This window comes from Quercus robur, chromosome 10 (genome assembly GCF_932294415.1).
Source record: "Quercus robur chromosome 10, dhQueRobu3.1, whole genome shotgun sequence".
NCBI lineage: Eukaryota > Viridiplantae > Streptophyta > Magnoliopsida > Fagales > Fagaceae > Quercus > Quercus robur.
Window position 1 is genome coordinate 40,563,674 of NC_065543.1, and position 23,737 is coordinate 40,587,410.

Consider the following 23,737-nt stretch of genomic DNA (forward strand, 5'->3'; position numbering starts at 1 on the left):
CATACCCCATACCATACTATCCAGCTTTTCCCAACCACTCTGACGTGAGGATTGATGGGACGAGTAATTGCCCCAAATAAGGAGAAATTGACACGCAGATGAAGAAGGGGAATTGAATACTAGTATAAAAGGGAAAAGAGAGCTAAAAAGAGAAGGGGGGCCCCGAAAAAGGAAGGAGAAAAAGGAGAAAGAATGGTGAGAAGATACTGCTCCTCGGACTAATTCCGAGGAGTCAGACCTTTCAAACCACATCCGTGTAAGGCTTAGCTATACAGGCCAAATCCACCTTCGTATGGGCTTCCATGAAAATCCTGACTAAACCGTTGCCCAACGACCAAGGTCCAGCCTTTTCAAACCCATTCTCTACAAATCATATTGTTCGGGCTCTTTACATACAAGCCCAACGTCATCCTTGAGTTGTTAAAAATCGTGTCCCCACAATTATATATATAAAGCTTTCATTTCAATATATATATATATATATATATGAAGCACTTTTTGTGCCACATCATTAACATCCTTTCTTATTTTTTAGTTTTTGTAATTTTTTACATTGTTCAACCTTTCATCTTCTTTAACTATTGTCCTTTTAGTTCATTTTTTCATCTCCTCCAATCATTATCTTCTTAAATTTTTTATTTGATTTCCTTTATATATTTTTAAATTTCGAAATTTTGCCTTTATAACTTTTAAAATTCTACCGTTTCACTTTTTTCAACATTTCATATACTTTTATCCTAACTCTTCCATCTTAATTTTTTTTTATAAATTTCTTTTTACTTCATTTCCACCTCTCTCCCATATTCCTTCCATGTTGTTCATGGTAAAAAGGGTCAATACTCTCTCTCTCTCTCTCCAACTTTGTTTCTTTTTTGGTGAATTTTCTACTATTTTTTTTTTCCATAATGGTTATTTTTTTATTGTTGATTTAATTGTTTCTCTTTTTGGAAACTTCGTATCGACTTTTATGCATATTTATTAGGTATTTTGTTATTCCAATTCCCAATCATTTTTTTTTTCTTTATCATATTTGTTTGAATTGATTTAGGTTAATAATTAGTTGTTTTGCAAGTTAGAATTTGATTTTTTTTTTTTTTTTAGTGATCCATTTAGATGTTAATCTATTAAACTTAATTAAGTTTTTTTTTAATCCTTTTGGGTAGGCAAAATTGTAGTTTTTGAAGAGAAAGTACTCTTAATAGTTTTATTAGAAGTATTCTATAGTGTCACTTATTTAGATAAAAGCAAAGTTTAGTCAAACAAAAATAATTAGATGAGTGACATTTTTTTTAATTGTATTATTATTATTATCATTATTATTATTATTATTATTATATAGTGACGCATATAGAAACTTAATTATGAGATTTTGCTAATAGTTGTTTCTTTAATAATCTTTTTGGGTGGGAAAATTTGTCATTTCTACAGGGAAAATAATACTAATAGATTATCAACAATAAATTGTTTTTCTAATTAGTCAAATTAATCATTGTTAAGCAATGATTGATATGACATTTTGTTTGTTTGCAAAGCATCTTCATATGGATATGCTTTTATTCGGTATATTTTTATGGATGTATTGAGATAAGCATTGTATTAAAGAAGATAGATCATATCATACTTTGTATACTTCAAGAGAGATAGACTGATTTAGGGTTAAGGATAACATTCAAATAGAAGGCTACATGTTGAAATTTTGAACGGTGGAAAAGCTATTTTTCTCATTCTTTTCTAACTATCATGATTGGAAAAACTTAATCCACACTATATTCTATCAAAAGCAAATTGGCTCATAATATGAGTAGATGAAAATGTTAATATTAAAAGAAAGAAAGAAAATATACATAAATTTTATCTATAGAGAGCACAAAAGTCATTACTTAAAAAATATTAATAAAGTAATATAACATTGTTTATTTTAGGGGGAAAAAAAGATCATTGCCCTTTGTTTAGAAACCCTTTATTGGTTTTGGTAAACGGTTATATAAAGAAAATTTTCTTAATTAATAGTTTAATACATCTAAAATAAAATTCTCCTATGAGTAAAACACTTCGTTACAAATTATTAGTTATAATTATATAATTTTATGAATATTTTAGAAATGAAATTATATATTATATTTCATTACAAAATAATTATATATTGCGCAAGATTGCGACTAGTTGTCGAATAATATTTATTTCATAATTGTTTGTTACAAGTGGAAGTGGAACAAAAGAGAACACAAGTAGGCTTGATTTTAGTTATGAATTAATTTGGGCATAATCTATTCTCAAAAGGTGAGTCACTTTGGTTTATAAGAATTCACTCATCATTCTTTGGCTTATCTTGCAATCTTAAAAGGTTTCATAGTGTGTGGATTTCAATTAGCTCAACTGATAAAGTCTTTGATAGTTGAATAAGAGACTGGAGGTTTAGTCCCTGCCTACACTAAAAATCAATTGGTATCTTGATCTGATGATAAAGAGTTATTATCAGGAGCGGGCGTTATAGGGTTCTATAGTGTTTTTTTATTTTATTTTTATAATTTAATAATTATAAGAGGAAGATTTGAACATGTTTTCATTTAATACACTATAATATGTTAGTTGAACTAAAAATTTTTTGGCAGGTTTGATGGTTCCTTTCTTGCCTTAATTGAAATGATTATATTTATAGATTGGTAGGTAACATGATTCCAAACTAACTCTCTTAATTCTTATGAATCTCAAAGGTAAGAACAAAAAACTATCCTTAAAAAAAATACAAACATAGATTAAAATGAGATTATCTTACCAAGAAAACAAAAATTGAAAAACTATCTACTTTCATTGATCTGTTTTTTTAAGACTGAATCACAGCCGTTAAACTATTTAAAAAAAAATTAAAACAAAAATAGAACTACCAAAAGAAAAGACAGAAAGATTGAATCACAGCCGTTAAAAAGCAGCTGCCAGGACTCACTAAAAGAGAAAACGCACATTTTTGGTAGATTCGATTCCTCACATTTCGGCGGTCCACTCTGGACACACAAAAGAAACATAAAACCAAAAAAAGAAGTAAAAAGATTTATGCCACGCTTTTACCAATATTTTTATGATAAATCTGAGTAATAAATTATGGGTCTGATTAACATGTACCCTAAAAAATTATTTTATTGGTTTTGTTTTGTTTTGTTTTTTCACATGACAGTAAAAGACTTTTATGAGAACAAGAGCAAAGCATCTGACAAACTATCATCGGCATAAATTATTATTATTCTTAAACTTTTAATTTAAACATTCTATTAAATAGTATTTTTTTTTTATTTAACAATTACTTCAAATTTGTCGTAAAAATACTCTACAAATAAATGTCGTGTACGTAACCTTTCTCAAATAAAAATCAGTCAATCGTAGTTGTTTAAAAAGTTGGTGATTCATTCGAAGCTCCTAGGCGAAGTTTCCAAGCAAACAAACAAACATAAAAAGAAAAAAAAGTGTCACATAAAAATATCTCAACCATCATTTCATTTTCACTCACATAAAAAAAGTGTTAAAAAGTGTCTTATAAACCCCAAACCATTTTCATAAGTCTCAGAAACCTCTTTGCGTCCAAGTGAGTCTGAGATCTTAAGGTACACACGTATTCTGACTATTCTCTCTGTCTCTCAATTTCTTGAAATTTCCGATTCCTGTCATTTCATTTCCAAAGTTTTAGTTTTTGTTATTTTTTTTGATTTGTTAAGTGTAAAGCTACAAACTTTATAGTTTATTTCATATGGGGTATTTGTTTTTATTAATAGATCTGTTGAAATTTTGAGTATCTCACTATCTCTGGATCTGGGCATGTTAGTTGCGCTTTTCTTAAGTCAAATTCTTGTTTTTGAAGGCAAAAGTTTTGTGCTTTTGAAAACACTTTTGGATGGGATAGAATGAGGGAGAAGAATAGACTGGGACTAAGGCTTTGTTGTTCATGTTGATTTTGTTTTGGAAAAACTTTTGAGGTTGCCAGTTAAGCAGTAGAGAAAGTAGGAGTGTGAATATGCCAACTGAACAGTGATGAATGTTATATGATTATCTTTTATTTTTTTATTTAGAAAGCAAGAATCTAATCTGGGTTTTGGGGTTGATTTGTTTTTTAAAATGAAGAAGGCATCGATGAAGAAAGATATTTCTTGGGTTTGGGGTTTTTTTTGGAGACCCATTTCAACTTTGATGTAATTTGATTAATTTCTACAATTATTTTAGTGATGGGGTCTCTTCTTTTATATGGTATATTAGGATTGTATTGAGGTTGTAGTGTCTTTTGCTGATCTTTTTTAAGCAAACACTAATATTGGATATGTCGTCCGGCTCTGAAATTCTGCAGCAAAATAGAATTTTTTGGCTATGACTTGGAGTTTATGGGCTTGTTTGGTTTTGCTTTTGGAGGGGTTGAAAAGTAGGTTATAGCTCTTCTAGCTGAAATTGCTAAATGTTGACAATTTTGCTAAATAGCTTTCCAGAAATTTAATTCACTATTCACTATAATATACCGGACACTCAAAACACTTAAGAGCTTTTCAGTTACAACTCTATTTCACAGAACCTTTATTACTAAAGCTCTACTTCCTAGGGTAATAATACCAACAGGCATTATGCGTACTTACTACCGATTTTTCTTGTATAATTGTGGAGCATGAAGATTGCTGGCCCATATTGATAGCATAATGTTTGTTATTTTGCTATGTTGTCTAATTTCTATTTGAACCGAACCTCTATGTTTTGTAATGTTATGAGTTTAATTATTCTGTGTTTGAAAATTTGTATTACTTCTTAAAGCTTTCTTGTGAACTTAATCCACTTGTAAGTTATCAGGAGCTGGACTTGTCATTTGTTAAGTTTTCTTTAGTGAACTCTCAACTCAGAATACATTGGCTCTGCCTCTCTGGAGTTGCTACATTTAATATTTGTAGTTTTGATTGCTATGTTTGCATTACGAATTGGTGGTATTGACACTCATTGAAAAAATTTATGGGCAGGAACTACAAAAATATTGACTGTAGTTTTGCAGAATACATATTTCTTTCATTTGAGGCTAAGTTTTAGATTAGATCTGTTACTTATCAAAAGTTTTAGTCTTTTAGATTAGATCTGTCTAAGCAAAATGGAATAGTTTTTAAGCTTGAGTGATGAAGTGATCTGACTTATTGCTAATGGATAAGGCTCTGAAATTCTTTCTGTTTTACAGTGTGTAAAATGGCGGCAACATCAGCAGCTACCCTTTCAATTGGAACAAATGTCTCCTGTGGCCGCAAAGTGGGCTCACTTTCTCAATCAAAGCCTTTTGGTGTGAGGTTCAATTCCCAGAACTCCCTAAAGAGTTTCAGTGGCCTTAAGGCTGCAACATCTGTGAGTTGTGAGTCAGATTCATCCTTCTTAGGCAAGGAAACTAGTGCTGCTCTTCGAGGATCTATTGCTCTGAAAGCCCAAAAAGAAAATCAGAGTTACCAGTATCACCTGCAGCCCCAGGCAGCATTCAAAGTGGCAATTCTTGGAGCTGCTGGAGGTATAGGTCAGCCCCTGGCACTTCTTATCAAGATGTCCCCATTAGTTTCTGCCTTGCACCTCTATGATGTAGCAAATGTTAAGGGAGTTGCCACTGATCTCAGTCACTGCAACACTCCTTCGCAAGTTCTGGATTTCTCCGGAGCTTCTGAATTAGGCAGTGCTTTGAAAGGTGTAGATGTTGTTGTTATACCTGCTGGAGTTCCAAGAAAGCCTGGTATGACTCGTGATGACCTCTTCAACATCAATGCTGGCATAGTTAAGAACTTGATTGAGGCTGTTGCTGATAACTGCCCTGACGCCTTCATTCACATTATCAGCAACCCAGTGAACTCAACAGTGCCAATTGCAGCGGAAATTCTGAAGCAGAAGGGTGTTTTTGATCCAAAGAAGCTCTTTGGTGTCTCTACACTGGATGTCGTGAGGGCTAACACATTTGTTGCTCAGAAGAAGAACTTAAAGCTGATTGATGTTGATGTCCCAGTTGTGGGAGGGCATGCCGGGATAACTATTCTACCTCTGCTTTCGAAGACAAAACCCTCAGTTAGCTTTACTGATGAAGAAGTTCAAGAGCTAACTGTTAGGACCCAAAATGCTGGGACAGAAGTCGTGGAGGCAAAAGCAGGTACTGGATCTGCTACATTATCAATGGCATATGCAGCAGCTAGATTTGTAGAGTCATCTCTTCGTGCACTTGACGGAGATGGGGATGTATATGAGTGCTCATATGTTCAGTCAGATCTGACTGAGCTTCCATTCTTTGCATCAAGGATTAAGATTGGAAAGAAAGGGGTTGAAGCTTTCATTTCCTCTGACCTCCAAGGGTTGACTGAATATGAGCAGAAGGCTCTGGAAGCCCTTAAGCCGGAATTGAAGTCCAGCATCGAGAAGGGAATTGCATTTGCTAATAAGCAAGCAGTGGCTGCATAAATTTCAAGTGTTTGAAGTCCTTGCCTCTTTACATCATATGCGTTAGAGAGATGTGACAGTGTCTCATTATTTTTTGCTGATTTATAATTGGGTCAGTACTCTCAGTTTTGTAGAATGAAAACTTTTTGTTTCTTTTCACTATGTCAAAGCCTTTCAGTAAGAAAGTTCAAGGTTGGGTATCTTGGTGTTGTAGATTCAAAGAATGTAATCGTTCTTATTTGGAGCAGGTAGTAATTGACAGTTTTGGAATAACATGCCTGGTGCACTATATTGATCACCAGTAGAGATCTATCAGCAAAGAAGTTCAAATAGTTGGTGATGTGGCAAATCACAGTGCTTGTATTCATTTCAAAGAAGTTAAATTTAGTTTTGCAATTAATTTTCCTTCCGATTAAAACTGGGTTTTGCCATATTAGAGGTTAGAGTGTGTACACATTTTACGGTTAAGTGAAAAATATATTCTTAGTTCCTCACTGGCACATGTTATAGGCTTGAATATTTTGCTATTTTGTTATGGCAAGGCCTTTGTATAAATTATCAAATGACAAATGCCTTCGGCTCCCCTCCAAAGGGTGAACTTGGATTTGACCTCCGGCTCATCTTTTGGAATGAAACTGACCAACTCTAGAAGGCTTTTGTACAATTTGTCAAGAGCTCTGGGATTATAATGATTCATTCTTGGGATCAAACAGAAGGTTCAGGGATTTCGTGGTGTATCACATGCTGAATTCTACGCTAATGTTTGTAGTCTCAGCCTATTCTTTCATCTTTGCTGCACTCCCTATAACTTTGTTAAAATATGAAAATATTAATCAGAAATAAAGAGAAGAAAAGTAAACAACACAAGGGACTAACATGGTTTGGCCTTAGCAGCTTCCCGTCACAGTGAAAAAGCCTAAATGACTACAACTTTACCATAGAGCTTTGTGCATAACAAAATAGCTATTGAAAAGTACATATAATAGACGAATCAGAGAATCACAATACATGTAGTACAGTTAGTATTGCTAGTACAAAGGGTTTGGGCCTTTAACCCATATCTCTAGCAAACTATACCGCTCAATTAGCCTAAAATTGCAGCTATTTCCTTGGTACATTAATATAAGACTGCTTAGGAGGCATGCAAGGGCCAACTCCTTTGCATTTTATTATGTAAATCACAGCATAAAAAAGTTCAATTACGATCATCAGGAACCATGACCCTTTTCTTTTTCCCTTTTGATTCAGCATGATCTTCTCCATTTTCTCATGCAAACACCCCCCCCCCCCCCCCCCCCCCCCCCCCCCCCCCCCCCCCCCCAAAAAAAAAAAAAAAAACCCAACCCCAATGTATGCTTAACAATGTCTAGTTCCTTGCGTAATCATTTATTTTTACTCAAAGAATAAGAACAAATCATTCATGTCAATGACATCAGCACAAAATTTAGAAATTCAGAATTTCAAGGTTTAAGACATCAGTGAACCTTTGATAAGTTCAAATTTCTTTGCTAGGGAAATTGCTGTTGAAATAGTATGTGCAAGATGTTCAAAGTTATGGGAACATCATCACAAAGGGAGGTCGGGCCAGCTTTAAGGAACAGGATCTTCTGTTCAACATTTGCAACAAGGCTGCAACCTGTCATGTAGCAGAATGAGATAACACACATTTCATGAATTTAGTGATGGAAGCAGCCATTCAACAGATTGGGTTGAAAGTTGAAAATGAATCCTTCTGTGACATGACATAAGTGGCCTGGGCAAACAGAACTCCTTCTCTGCCCCAAACTCACACAAGGGGACTAGTGTAATACACAAGCCTGCCCTCGTATGAATCTCTAGCAAACCCAGTTGCTTCACTTACTGTAGGTTTGCACATTTGTTTCTCAGACCAAAAATAGCTTTACCAATAGTCATTGCAGGAGCAGCGTCCTTCTTTGAAATGATGAAACCGAGCACGATCTCTAACAATAACCACTCGGTTATAAACCCCTGAGAGAAACTTTGCAAAATTGTGGCAATCAACACAGGTTCGAAGATTTTTGGCCACCCTTATTGTTGTGCCTGGCGGAGTTGCAAGAACTCCAAAAGCAATAGCCAGTTTCTCACTGTGATAAGAGAGTGCACTCCCTTTTTCTTCAGCACCCAAATTGTGCAATTCAGATGAAATTTCTGCAACATAACCAGCAATCTTCAGCTGCTGATTAATCTCATCCAGCATTGCATAAATCTCATCTTTTCGAGGATGTGAAACATCATCCACAATGAACTCATGTACTACACCTTTCAATACAATTGTGCTACAGCCAGGTGTGGTTTCTATTGCTTTCTCCTTCATAAACTTCCTCACTTCCAGTACCTTCTCCCAGTTGCCAGCCGAAGAATAAATGTTCAGCAACAAAGCATAATCCCCAGCTTCTTGAGCCTTAAGTTCAATCAAATGCTCAATCACTTGTTCCCCAAGGGTAACGTGTCCATGAATTCTACAAGCCCTAAGTAAGGTCCTCCACATTGTTGAATCCGGCTTGACCCCCATTGACATTATAAGCCGATAGGCCTGTTCAAGCAAACCAGCACGACCCAAGAGATCAACCATGCATCCATAATGATGAATGTTAGGCACTATCCCAAACTCTTTGGTCATACGATCAAAAAACATCATTCCCTCATCAACCAACCCACAATGACTGCATGCAGACAGAACTCCTGTAAAGGTCTGATCATCAGGCGGAACACCCATCTTCTGCATCTCCCAAAAGGCTTCAATAGCTTCTCTACCATGTCCATTCATTGCTAAACCAGAAATCATTGCACTCCATGAAACCACATTCTTTTTTCGCATTCCCTTGAACACCTCATAAGCCTTATCCAAACATCCACACCGCGAGTACATTGCTACAAGAGAATTACGCAAATTGGTAGCACCACCATAACCATGCTCATCAATGTAACTATGAATCCTTTCACCGAATTCCAATGCATTCAAGTGGGCAGACGCTTGCAAAAGAAGTAAACACGTAACATCATCGGGTTCACACCCATTACTTTCACTCTGCATAATATCAAACACACCCAACGCATTCCGGGTCCTGTTATTACGTAGACAGCAAGAAATCAACACATTCCAAGCAACAGTATCTCTCTCAGACATTTCATCAAACACTCTACATGCCTCATCACACTTCTCGCAACACGAATAGAAATCCATCAAAGTAGTGAGCAATTGGCTATCTGACTGATGCCCATCTCTCAAAATCCTAGCATGAACCTGAACTCCCCCTAACAATGTAGAAACTTTGATACAAGACTTAATAGCAAACGAAGACGACATCGGGTTGACAGACAAGCCTTGCCTTTTCATTTCTCGATACATATAAAGCCCCTCCAAAGGTGAATTGCTTATAGAGTAGGCTCTAATCATAGTGTTGTAGTGAGAAACTAATGGGTTTGGGATTTGAGTGAAGAACTGGCGGGAATAGTTCAAGTCTCGTGTGGTAAAGAGTGCCACGCGGGACAAGAAGTTGAGGGAAATGGTGGGGTCTTGAAGAAGATTTGAATAAACAAGGTGGGCATGGATTTGGAGGAAATGGGTCTTTTGGGTGCATGTTTTTATGAGAGAAAGCAGTTGTTTTTGTCTTTGGGATTGAGTTTCTGAGATGGGTTTTGAATGCTTTGCTTGTTGGTGCTCTTTTGGGATTGGTATTGTTGTGCTTTTCACTTGGTGTTGCGGAGAGGTGTGAAATGCAAGCGTGGTTAGAGAGCGACGGTGTGGAATTGCTGCCATTTGCTGAGTTTGTTTTCACATTCATCCTCTTTTATACCACTATTTGGGTTACAAAAGTAAAGACAGTCATATTAGATGCACATGGTACACGTGTTAACTGCTAAATACTCTAGCTCTGCTGTGCTAAGATTGTGTGTGTAAATATATAGCAGCCTGATGTACATAAAATTGATTCATTTCATTCAATCATTCGCAATCAGTCTTCTTCTCTGTTTTTACTTGCTTCTTCTTCAACTTCAAGTGCTCAGGCAATGATTGCAGACTTTTTATGATATCAGAGCAGCTACGATCATGGCTGTGCTACCAACACAGCTAGCAAGAAAAGAAGAGATCAAAGACCCGCAGTGTTCTTTTGTATGGATTTGAGAATAAGGAGTTATGATCTCATTCTCACCCCACCTCTGTGATATTTTTATTTTTGTAAAAAGAATAATTATTTGTATTTATTTCTTCCATGAAGTGCAAAGAAAGGCCAAAGGGTATGGGCTCTAGTTAGTTCACTAGGCAAACTCATGTCATCAAACAGAGAGAGCTATCACCATAGAGTGGATATCATAAGTTCAAATCCTATTATTTCTATCAAAAAAACATAAAAAAAGAAAAGAAAAGAAAAGAAAGCTTAGAGGGCACGTAAAAAACATCAAACGAGCACCTCAATAAAAGAGAATGGGAGACCTAAGTAATGACGAGAAATTCAACATTCTAGGATGGTGGAAATTGGGTTCAAGGCAAGATAGATCGCAGTGTGAGCCTAGGGAACTAGCCATTTGGCATGATAGACCACCATGGGGCAGTATTTGTGGTGATCATGGCCACCTCCGAAGAAGCCATTCACATTTTCATTTCCTTTCTTCAAACTATGCAACTCAAGTTTCAGATTTAGAATGTTGGGCTCTTGAGGTTGAAGTGAATCTTTGCTCTAACATATTCCAGACTTCGCTAGCATTGGTGATGCCAACAACTAGTGAAAACACTGGCGGCGTTAGTGTAGAATTAATGAAGGAAAGGAGTGCTTTATCCTTGATTTTCTAGGTTTGGAACTCTCGATTCACAGTCGAAGTTGGATTTCCTTGAATTTCAATGAGAAATTGACTTGGTTGTGGCATTGGACCGTCAATGTGTTCAATCAGTGAATAAGCTTCAAGAATAGTAACAAGTTGGTGCTTCCATGGGATATAGTTGTTGTGATCCAGTTTGATTGACATTAGGTTTGACATATTGGATGGAATCATGGAAGTAGCAATGATGTTTGAGATTGTGGAAAGGCTGTGTTGGTGGATTGTGAATTTGTTTTGCTGGTAGTGGAAGAGGAAGACATGGTTGCCATGGTCAAAGGGTATGATACCATGGAAAAATTCTAGGAAAAGAGACTTGTAATGAAGGAGAGAGATCATGACTGAATGAAAATTAGAAAATGCAAATGCATTACACACTAAATTACATTACAGGGGCTCTATAGAGCAGATTTAAGCTTACCGTAACAAACCTTTGGCTGTAAAATTGAACTACTAACAACCTAATGGCTAGCTAACATTCTAACAACTTACACACGTGCAGTAATACAATTCTAACATATATATGTTGAATGTGTTGATTAAATACAGAAGCAGGGATTTGCTTCTGATCATGAGATTGAGTTAAATGCCATCTTCAAAACTGATGTCGTTGCTTTTTAATGCATAGGCTCATAACGTTGCCATTGTGAATTGAGAATACCGATGCTTGATGAGTTGAAATGCTCCTGTTTATGGCAGACCCTTAAGATGCAGTCATTTTGGGTTTATCTTTATCCCTGTCTCTGTCAATAAGCACACCATTATGGAAGATGAAGCAACTTCGAAGCTCAAACTGCCTGATTTGCAGCTCATCCTTCGCATACCAAGGAAGTACACCAAAGCGGGTTTCTTTCGTTGCATCAAATTTGTGTACCAGCTTGTTTTCCTTACCATATCCTGGAAATCAAATTTTAAACAATCATTCCAGGCTGCATGTGATGTGATTGATATGATGTTCAATAAAGAAACGTTCTGTCCATGGAATTTTCTGAATTATGTTAAATTTGTAGGAGCAACAACTTTACAATTACAATAACTTTGTTCTGAAACACAACAGAAGATCCATGAAAGTTGCATTAGTTCTCACTAATGGCGAAATCATGCATCATGATGGGGCCTGATATTGTTGTTAGTACAGGTTCATGCATGGAACCATCGTTGGAAATTACTCTGTAAGTAATATACAGTGTTGTATTTGAATAGCAAAATGTAAACATCTCGCCTGCATGGAAGGATTCTTTAAGTTAGAAGGAACTTTTCCATTACAATGGCTAACTAAGGATGTCTTTAGCAGTGAATGGGTCAATTTTAGGATAAGCAGTAAAAGAATGTGTCAATCATGCTAAGAGTTTGGAAATCTCCATGCTCCAAAACTTTTAAGGACATCTAAGTAATGCAGTGAGAACAAACTCAATTCTACGTTGAAGCAAGAATTATTTGAAAGAGTCCATGTATGACATTGCACTATAATTGCCTTTTGCCCTGTTAACGTGTATTATGTTATGGGCTTTAGGCCCAATTAGGTTACTTGTATAGCACACTTGTACTTGTACTACACTCTACTTGTACTGCACACATATGCCTCCTATATAAAGACAGTGATGTATATTCTTTTATTGATGAAATACAATACAATCATTCAGTATTTCTAACATGGTATCAGAGCCATTGCTCTAACCTTCTTGTGTCTTGCAGTCCTGTCTTTGTTGGTGTTTTCCGTTGCCTCGACTTCTTCGGTCAGTAAACCTTTTCTTTTGTGCCTTCAGAGGTGCCAAGGTTGAATCTTCACCGTCAGAAGCTCGATCACCGCCACCAAGATCACTGCCTCCGTCAGGTCTTCCACATCAGACCTCCGATTAAGACATAAGAAATATCAACGTATAGATTTTCAACCGATCTACACATAGCCGCCGGAATCATCATCATCTGACCTCTCACGCGCCTCCACGCGCCGGTCAAAGATTCGGCCGCTTTTCCACGCGCCATCTGTGTTGCTCCGATCATCTCACCGCCGCAGTCATCGGATTCGTCTTGCTCCGATCTACATCACCGGCGAAGAATCAGCATCATCAGGTGTGCCACGCGCCCTCACGCGCCGACAGAAGTTTCGGCGAAGATTGGACCACGCGCCCCACGCGCCGCTGGGTCATCTGCTGACGTCATCTCTGCCACGTCAGCATCTACGTCAGTCCTAGCTGACGTCATCACTGGAGTTGACCGTTGACCGTTGACTTTCTGCAGAGTTGACTTTTTACAGTACATGTGTTCCTTACCCAGTTTTTCGCGTAGATTTCATTTTTGCAGTCTATTTTTGCATATTTTGCTTCAAAATGAAGAATAAGGACAAGTCTTCTTCCTTTTGCAACAATCGTCGCCGACAATCCAACAAACGTTTTTGCAATTTTTGCAAACGTTTTGGCCATAATATTGAGACTTGCTATCAACGCAACAAATCAATTGTTTTCATTTCTGCTGCTACTGTTGCTAACACTGAGAGTATCCAACCTATGGCTCCTGTCTCTGCAAAGTCTCAGTCTTCTGGATCCACTTTCACCATTTCCAGAGATGACCTTATAAATATCATCGCCAATGTCATTCGTATGGTTGGTAATGCATCTTATTCCTCTTCTCTCTCAGCTTTATCTGGTATGTCTCCTACCTCTTGGCTTATGGATTCTGCTTGTTGCAATCACATGACACCTCACTCGTCCTTATTTTCTGACCTTAAACCTGCACCGCACCCTCTTAATATTCGTACAGCAAATGGTTCCACAATGTCTGGTCATAGTATAGGTTCCGTTGCGACCTCCAATCTCTCGGTTCCTGGAGTCTTTAATGTTCCTGACCTTTCTTATAATTTATTTTCTGTTGGACAATTAGCTGAGTTGGGTTATCGCATTATCTTTGATTATTCTGGGTGTATTGTGCAGGATCCGAGGACGGGACGGGAGCTTGGGTCTGGTCCCAAAGTTGGGCGAATGTTTCCCGTGGACAACCTTCGTCTTCCACTTGTTGCTCCAGTTTCTGTTGCTGCAGCTGCTACAGCTTCTTCAATTCCTTCCCTTGCACTTTGGCATGCTCGACTTGGTCATACATCTTCCTCTCGGGTACAACAATTAGCTTCTAGAGGTTTGTTAGGTTCAGTGTCTACAAAAAATTTTGATTGTGTTTCGTGCCAATTAGGAAAACAACCAGCTTTGCCTTTCAATACTAGTGAATCAATATCCACTGATATCTTTGACCTTATTCATTCTGATGTTTGGGGCCCTTCTTCTGTCTCTAGTATTGGTGGGTCTCGATATTTTGTTGTTTTTGTTGATGATTACTCTCGTTATAGCTGGATTTTTAATATGAAATATCGTTCTGAATTATTGCAAGTATATTCTAATTTTGCAAAAATGGTTGAAACTCAGTTTTCCAAACGCATCAAAATTTTTCGATCTGATAATGCTCTTGAATATACTCAATATGCTTTCCAAGCTGTTTTGCATTCCTATGGCACTGTTCATCAACTAACTTGTCCAGGTACCTCTCAGCAAAATGGTAGAGCCGAACGGAAACTTCGTCATATTCTTGACACTGTTCCTGCTCTTCTTCTCTCTGCCAAAGTCCCTGCTCCTTTTTGGGGCGAAGCTGCTCTTCATGCTGTTCATACTATTAATCGCATTCCGAGTCCGGTTATCCAAAATCAAACTCCATATGAGCGCCTTTTTGGGTCATGTCCAGACTATCACCACCTTCACTCCTTTGGTTCTGCTTGTTTCGTTCTTCTTCAGCCACATGAGCATAACAAACTTGAGCCTCGGTCAAGGCTTTGTTGTTTTCTTGGCTATGGCGAAACTCAAAAGGGGTATCGGTGTTATGACCCTGTCTCTCATCGTCTTCGTATTTCTCGCAATGTTGTCTTTTGGGAACATCGCCTCTTTGTCGAGCTCTCTCACTTTCGTGCCTCCCTATCTTCCTCCTCTGTTTTAGATCTTTTTCCAGATGAGGCACATATTCCTTCTGTAGCTGCTCCTGATCCTCTTGTAGTTGCTCCTGATTCTCTTGTAGACTTCTCTGTCCAACCACCAGATAATCCCTTTCCTAGTTCACCCTTTAATGAACAGGTGGAAGATGAACAGGTTGAAGACGAGCTACCCAACCCCAACCCTGAGCTTGGGTCCCCTGCTCCTACTCCGCCTGAAGATCTTGCACAAGACATTCCACCTCGTCACTCAACTCGAGTAAGATCTATTCCTACACATTTACTTGACTATCATTGTTACACTGCTCTTGCTACATTACATGAGCCTCACACCTATCGTGAGGCTTCCACTGACCCTTTATGGCAGATTGCAATGAAAGAGGAACTTGATGCATTATCTAAAAACCATACTTGGGATTTGGTGACACTCCCTCCCGGGAAATCTGTGGTTGGTTGTAAGTGGATCTACAAGATTAAGACTCGTTTTGATGGGTCCATTGAGCGCTACAAAGCTCGTCTTGTTGCAAAAGGTTTTACACAGGAGTATGGGATTGATTATGAAGAGACCTTTGCTCCGGTTGCTCGTATCTCATCTGTCCGTGCCCTCTTAGCTGTTGCTGCTGCCCGTAAATGGGATCTTTTTCAGATGGATGTCAAAAATGCATTCCTTAATGGGGATTTACATGAAGAAGTTTATATGCAACCTCCTCCTGGTCTCTCTGTTGACTCAAACAAGGTTTGTTACCTTCGACGTGCACTTTATGGCCTTAAACAAGCTCCACGAGCTTGGTTTGCCAAATTCAGCTCTACCATCTCTTATTTGGGTTACATGGCCAGTCATTATGATTCTGCCTTATTTCTTCGTCGCACTGACAAAGGCACTATTTTACTTCTCCTGTATGTGGATGATATGATCATAACTGGTGATGACCTCAGTGGCATTCAAGAACTCAAGGATTTTCTTAGTCAGCAATTTGAGATGAAAGATCTTGGACATCTCAGCTACTTCTTGGGTCTTGAAATCACTCATTCTACTGATGGACTTTATCTTACTCAAGCTAAGTATGCTTCTGAACTCTTGTCTCGAGCTGGACTCACTGATAGCAAGACTGTTGACACTCCAGTTGAGCTTAATGCACATCTGACTCCCTTAGGGGGGAAACCATTGTCTAATCCCTCTCTTTACAGAAGATTGGTTAGCAGCTTAGTTTATCTCACAGTTACTCGTCCAGACATCTCCTATGCTGTTCATCAGGTGAGCCAGTATCTGTTTGCTCCACGATCAACTCACTATGCTGCTGTTCTGCGCATTCTTCGATACTTGAAGGGCACCCTCTTTCATGGCCTTTTCTACTCAGCTCAGTCTCCTCTTGTACTCCGTGCATTCTCTGATGCTGATTGGGCAGGAGATCCTACTGATCGCAGGTCTACTACAGGTTACTGTTTTCTCCTTGGTTCTTCTTTGATTTCTTGGCGAAGCAAGAAACAAACTTTTGTGGCCCGCTCCAGTACTGAAGCAGAATATCGTGCTCTTGCTGATACCACATCTGAGCTCCTTTGGCTACGATGGCTCCTTAAGGATTTGGGTGTGTCCACCTCCTCTACCACTCCCCTTTATTGTGACAACCAGAGTGCCATTCATATTGCTCATAATGATGTCTTTCATGAACGGACTAAACACATCGAGATTAATTGTCATTTTATCCGTTATCATCTTGTCCATGGTGCTCTTAAGCTTTTCTCCGTCTCCTCCAAAGATCAACTTGCAGATATCTTCACCAAGTCACTTCCTAAGGGACGCACTCGTGATTTGGTTGACAACCTCAAGTTGGTCTCACATCCACCTTGAGTTTGAGGGGGGCTGTTAACGTGTATTATGTTATGGGCTTTAGGCCCAATTAGGTTACTTGTATAGCACACTTGTACTTGTACTACACTCTACTTGTACTGCACACATATGCCTCCTATATAAAGACAGTGATGTATATTCTTTCATTGATGAAATACAATACAATCATTCAGTATTTCTAACATGCCCCACCATAGAAAGCACAGCGGTTACATCATATCGTGGAACATTCAGTTAAGTAACCCAGAAATATAAAAAGAATATTTATATGATAATGGGGATATATAGACATATCTCACCATTAGGTTATCTGATCAAGGGAAGCAGACACAGTCTAACCGCACCGCACCAACCCACCCCCCCCCCCCTCTAGCCCTTTTATTTTTCAGAAGTAAAAACAAAAGAAGACAAGCTTACAAGATTTATTTGCCTCTTGAAGTGCTAGAAGTTTCCCATGGTGATATATGAGAGCAGTATTACCTGGACACAGATGACAAAAAGGGGAAAACTTATATACTCAATACAAATGGCTAGAAATGCCTTTTAGGCTATCAAATGCACCTGGCACTTTCATGCAACTGATGCAAGGGGAAGTTTGGGCCCACACTTGAGGGGGAATGTTAGAATAATGGTTCAGTGATCACCCTATCCTAATATCTTAGACTTTTGAGACATTCAGTAATATATCACCAATAGTTGCCAATGACCTTTGGGTTAATTGGCACCTCCACCCCACTCATAAAATGGGTTGATGGGTAAGGTGCTATGTTCAAGTCCTATATGGTGTGCATCTTAGCAATGGAAAATTATAAAAAATAAAAATAAAAAAAATTTGCCAAGTATACCAGTGTACCTGCACCTTAATGTTTAGGGATACAACTGAGAAAAGACCTATACATACACTAGTACCCAACACAGAAGAGCCCATTCAACATTAAGATTTAGTAAAATCCAAAACAGAATAATACATAGAATAATGCTTTTGAAATGTACTAAAGGAAACTATGAGCACAATCCCAGCAGATGGCTTTTAATTCCAGCAAAAAAGTTGAACACTAGACTAATTTACCAGTGCCAGTTCCATATGAAACATCTAATACTTTCAATTTTTCTCTCAGCATTTGCATGATCCCTATGAGTAATCCAAATAGCCCCTTGAGATCTCCAAGCTGAACATGAAATTTTTTATAAATAAAAAAATAAAAAAGACACAACACACTAATGTAATCACCAAAGTAAAAATATACAACAGATGATTTATCTTCTCTTGATATTTTTAATTCTACAGTCATCAATTACCTTATCAAAAACTTGTCTTTTGTCACCACATTAGCACAAAATTACATATGCACAGGCAAAAGATGTCACTAAACAGGGGAAAAATCCTAATGACATGAAGCACTAAATGAACATATTAGAAAAGAGAACAAAAGAACAAACGAAACTTATAGCTTACTGGCATACCTTCAAAATTTAGCACCTCCAAAATACTCTTCATGTTTAAGCTTAGATGTCCTTACATAGTGGGAGACATAGGTTGCTTTCCCATTTTTGATGCGCAAACCGTGAACCATACTGCAAAGTTCAAGATATCACCTAAATCCCTTCTTGCTTTAAAAGATTAATAAAAAGTGGTAAGGCTGTAAAACGCAGAACAGAATATCAGAACATATCCAAGTATAATATACTAATATAAAACTAGCAGGATGGTAAGAAACAATCAAGTGCTCTCCACCAAACACACAGACACAATTTACCAAAACTAACCAGAATATAACACTAGATAAGGTAATAACATCATCAAAATAGGAAATGATATAAGCAAACTAAAATCAAATTTTCTTTCCACTTCACTAATACAGAAACAGCTGAGCTTGCCAAGGGATCATAAAAGAAGGATATCAAGCATATTAACAATTAATGTGTTATGCCAATGTTCTGAAATTTATTTATTTAATTTCTTTTAAACGCTCATTAGCTATATTTTTCAAATACAGAAAGTGGAAAGGTTGAAGCCATGCCTACCAACAACAAAGAGTGGCAAGTATCATCTTCAATTGACATTCCCAAGTTAGATGAACCGTCCTATGATTCAGTTGGGAAATCAACAAGTCCATCAAGGGCACTTAAATTAACTACCACAAATTCTCTAGGTTTTTTTTTTTTTTTTTTTTTTTTTTTTTCTTCTGTTATGTAATTGACACATTCGCACCTCTCTATTTGTGCATGACTGTTTCTTTCTCATTCACACTTATTACATCAAATTCAAGAGGGTATTCAGTGCTGATTCTGCTGAGCTTTAGAGCTTGGGACTGACGTTGAGTAGCATTTGAAAATGGCACAAATCCTAGGTGGTGCTTTTGCATTTCACACTTAAAAATTCAACATAAACGGGAAAAATGGTGCAAGTTGTGTGGGCCTTTTAAAAATCCATGCCTGATTATAGTGCTGCAACTCACCAAATTTGAGAGTGAGACCTATAGCATTGTCATCCAGCAATTCAGCTGCTGATTAATCTCATCCACCATTGCATGAACCTCATCCTTTTGTGGATGCAAAAAATCATCCATAACAAACTCATGTACTACCCTATTCAATACAATCGTGCCACAGCCAGGTGTGGTTTGTAGTGCTTTCTTCTTCATATACTTCCTCAGTTTCATTACCTTCTCTAAGTTGCCAGCTGAATGATAAATGCTCAGCAACAGAGCATAATCCCCTTTTTCTTGAGCCTTAAGTTCAACCAAATGTCCAATCACTTGCTCCGCGATTGTAACATGGCCATGAATTCTACAAGCCCCAAGTAAGGTCCTCCACATTGTCAAATCTGGCTTGACCCCCATCGACATTATAAGCTGATAGGCCAGATAAAGCAAACCAGCACGACCCAAGAGATCAACCATACATCCATAATGATGAATATTAGGCACTATCCCAAACTCTTTGCTCATACAATCAAAAAACATCAATCCCGCATCCACTAACCCACAATGACTGCAAGCAGAAAGAACTCCTCTAAAGGTCTGATCATCAGGTTGAACACCCAATTTCTGCAACTCCCTAAAGGCTTTAATAGCTTCTTTTGTGCGTCCATTCATTGCTAAACTGGAAATCATAGAACTCCATGAAACCACATTCTTATTGCGCATTCTCAACACTTCACAAGCCTTATCAAAACGTCCAGTCTGCAAGTACATTGTCATAAGAGAATTAGAAAAATTGACAGCATCACCATAACCATGCTCATCAATGTACGTATGGATTTTTTTCACCGAATTCCAATGCATTCTAGTGGGCACACGTTTGCAAAAGATGTAAACACGTAACACAATCGGGTTCACATCCATTACTTTCACTCTGCATCATAGTATTAGTATTAAACAAAACGAATGTATCCCAGGTCCTGTTATTACGTACACAGCAAGAAATTAACACATTCCAAGCAACAGTGTCTCTCTCAGGCATTTCATCAAACACATTATTTGCTTCATCACACTTCTTGTGGCATGAATACAATTCAATCAAAGAAGTAAGCAATAGGCCATCTGATTGATGCCTATCTATTGGTATATTCTAATAGCCTCACAGAGAAAGCCCTAGGTTTTCAAAGAATATACAATTAGTTCGTCATTTTGCAATTTGCATGACTGGAATTATAACTCTCTAGGAGTGTTTTACTTTCAAAGTAAATGGTGGAGCAGCCACTTAATTTCTTAATTATAAAATTTGTTCATTATGTTCAAATTTTACTTAATGGCTCTCATTTTAAAATTTTATTATCATTATTATACAAACACTTAAAGCACTAGTGTCACATTTTTTTTTTCCTCATATCTAACTCATTAGTTTTAATAGCATTTCAAGTATATAATCATGAAAATATATTAGTAATTCTATTTGGTTAAAAACTCTTTTACTTTCCAAAAACAAACACTTTTTTTTCCCTTGAATTTGGGATATAGGAATGCGTGATTTTTTTGTCATTGGAAAAAAATAGATTTTTTTTTTTTTAAGAAAAAAAATGGTTCGTCTGTGTATTTGTTTCTAAAAAATAATAATAATAACATTAGTTGTTTAATTTTATCTAAAATTGTCAAAGGTTTTGTAGTTGAATTGGCACCTTCCCTTGTACAAAATGTTTTGGGGTCTAGGGGGAAAAGCATTCGAACTGCAGGATTAACAGCATGTTGTAATTATTTCTCAAAAAAAAAAATTATCTAAAATTAATTATAAATATAATGTATCTAAAACTATTGTTATACTTTAATATGTAATCTTAACATGTTTCACTTGGTTCTCTCGAAAATATTTCTAACTCTATTACTATTCGAAGTCTTGAGTCATTCTTCTTCTTTGATGGATAACCACAGTTGGACTGTTGGAGTATCTATTTGTGTGTTATCAATGCATAACTTGGTTTATCAGTTTATTAATCTGTTGCTTACTAATTTTGTGATTTGAATATATATATATATATATATATATCTCTCTTGACTAGAATTCCTTTTTTTCTTTGATGCAAGGAAATTCCCGTATGGCCGTATTACAGAATATATTTTCCCAAAAGAGGAAAATAAGAAAAGAAGTATGAACTATGATGAACTATGAACATCAAAGGTTTAATGCATTACTCATTCGATCATTACTAAGCGGAGGAAGGGGGGTTTTACCACTGTTGGCACCAGAAAGACTAAAAAGATGATAATTAAAAAGCTTTAAATATTGATGTTGTAGTAAAAATTAAGAGAATTTCTATGTCCACGATATTTTCACAACATTTTCACAACAAATCTTAAATGGTAAGTTGTTATGAGTTGTTATTAGTAGACAAAAAAATAATTTAAGTAATAAGTTCAAATTAAAACCAATACATTCTCAAAAAAAAAAAAAATATATATATATATATATATATATTAAAACCAATAATAACTTACCACCTAGGTTTTGAGGTATTTTAAACATTTTTTTAGGTCTAAGAGTATTTTAGTAATTTTTAGGTTTCAAAGGTATTTCAGTAATTTTTAGTGGTTTTTAAGCATATTTGGTGATTTTTTAGGTTTCAGGAGTATCTCAGTCATTTTTTAGGTTTAAGGGGAATTTGATAATTTTAGAGGATTTTAACTGTACTTTGGTCATTTTCGTGTTTTAAGGGTATTTTGATAATTTTGATTATTGGGTAATTGGATGGGTTGGAGTTTACCCATAAGGCCATAATAATTGGATTGTGTTAGAAGTAATTAGTTAAATGAATAAATGAGTTTTATGTACCCAATCCAATTATGCCCACCCAAACCCACCCATTTGACACTCTTAGTTGCGAAAGTGTTGTGAAAATGTTATGAAAGTAGCACTACTCAAAAATTAAACCACTCATTAGTTAATTGGGATTTTTTTTTAAAATAAAAGTTTAGAAACAAGTTTTCTTTTTTTAGAAGAAAAGTTTAGAAATAATTGGTTTCCTTAAATCTAAGAGGAATAGGAAACATATTCGTGTAACTATTTTCAGTTAGATCTTATTAATTGCTCTCCTAAATCTAGTAGGAATAGGAACTTCATTCCGAGACTAATTCGGTCTCCCAACACAAACTATATATACACTCATTGGCATAGACTTAGGTTCCAAAAGTCTCTTAAGTTTCTCTCTCAGTGTTCGTGTTGTTATATATCATCTTATATATCTTGCTTTCAAACATGTCTCGAACCAGATTCAGCATCACCAAACACACTAATTTCTGGGTATGGCAGGAAAGCCAACCCAGCAGCAGCAACCACCAGCAGCAGCCACCATCTCGGAGGAGGTTGCACTTGTTGGATGGCTTCCCCATCGAATTTCGAATTCGCAAGCTAGTGAAAACAGAGAAGTACTTCGGCAACTGTCCCGAACCAGTGGATTCCTACCAACATGTATTCAGTTGGAGCAAAGCCATCTGGCTCCCCAAAAACCACGTGTTGTTGCATGACAATGGTGCTCGCTTGTTGTCTTTGCTTCGCGACTTGGACACCCAGTTGGAAAATCCCGCTGCTGTGTCCCGAAAAATTGCAAGGGTTGCTGCATCGGCTAAGACATCGAGGATGCCAATTGTCGTGAAATTATTGATCACGGTGAAGGTAACTAGATTTGATGATTACGAGTTTTCATCCCAGCAGGTGCTTGATGATACAGTAATTTTGAACTCCATGGAGACTTACGAGTTTAAACCTGTCCCGGCCACTAATTCTTCCATTGAGAATTTGGATAAGGTTAGGTTTCAACTAGGGTCGAAGTTGGTTCGAGAATGTATCATCTGCATGGAAGAGTTTCAGACTGGTTCAGAAGTCACTCGCATGCCATGTTCACATGTTTTTCACGGAGAATGTACTTCAAGTGGTTGAAGACAAGTCACTTATGTCCCTTATGCCGATACCCAATGCCACATGATTGTTGAGAATGAGAACTAAGGATCATGTTGTTGTTCAATTTTTATGATTATCCCATTTGATTTTTGTATATATATATATATCCTATTACTTTGTCATTCTAAATATTTTTTGGCTTTCCATAAATCATAAAAAACAATCATCTCTCATATTACTTCTCAGATCTTTAATTTTCTAAACTGATTAAAAATGTTTGGCAAAGCTACTGAAGCGGATTGCCTGCTTTAGATCAACAAATTGTAGAATATGGC

The 23,737-nt window shown here is 37.0% G+C and overlaps 3 protein-coding genes across 3 annotated transcripts; 1 reads left to right on the forward strand and 2 right to left on the reverse strand.

Annotated features, from left to right (window-relative positions):
* The first annotated feature begins 3,429 nt into the window (after positions 1 to 3,429).
* LOC126701755 (malate dehydrogenase, chloroplastic) lies at positions 3,430 to 6,718 on the forward strand. The gene is made up of 2 exons (XM_050400103.1): positions 3,430 to 3,596; positions 5,192 to 6,718. Exon 2 carries the CDS (start codon positions 5,200 to 5,202, stop codon positions 6,436 to 6,438), a length of 1,239 nt encoding a protein of 412 aa, XP_050256060.1. The 5' UTR covers positions 3,430 to 3,596; positions 5,192 to 5,199; the 3' UTR covers positions 6,439 to 6,718.
* Positions 6,719 to 7,791: 1,073 nt separating this feature from the next.
* On the reverse strand, positions 7,792 to 10,677 carry LOC126701752 (pentatricopeptide repeat-containing protein At3g47530). Its single transcript, XM_050400101.1, has one exon. The coding sequence runs from the start codon at positions 10,196 to 10,198 to the stop codon at positions 8,318 to 8,320; it is 1,881 nt and encodes a 626-aa protein (XP_050256058.1). The 5' UTR covers positions 10,199 to 10,677; the 3' UTR covers positions 7,792 to 8,317.
* An 8,673-nt stretch (positions 10,678 to 19,350) lies between these two features.
* LOC126702265 (pentatricopeptide repeat-containing protein At3g47530-like) lies at positions 19,351 to 20,761 on the reverse strand. The gene has a single exon (XM_050400938.1). The coding sequence runs from the start codon at positions 20,414 to 20,416 to the stop codon at positions 19,547 to 19,549; it is 870 nt and encodes a 289-aa protein (XP_050256895.1). The 5' UTR covers positions 20,417 to 20,761; the 3' UTR covers positions 19,351 to 19,546.
* Between the last annotated feature and the right edge of the window lie 2,976 nt (positions 20,762 to 23,737).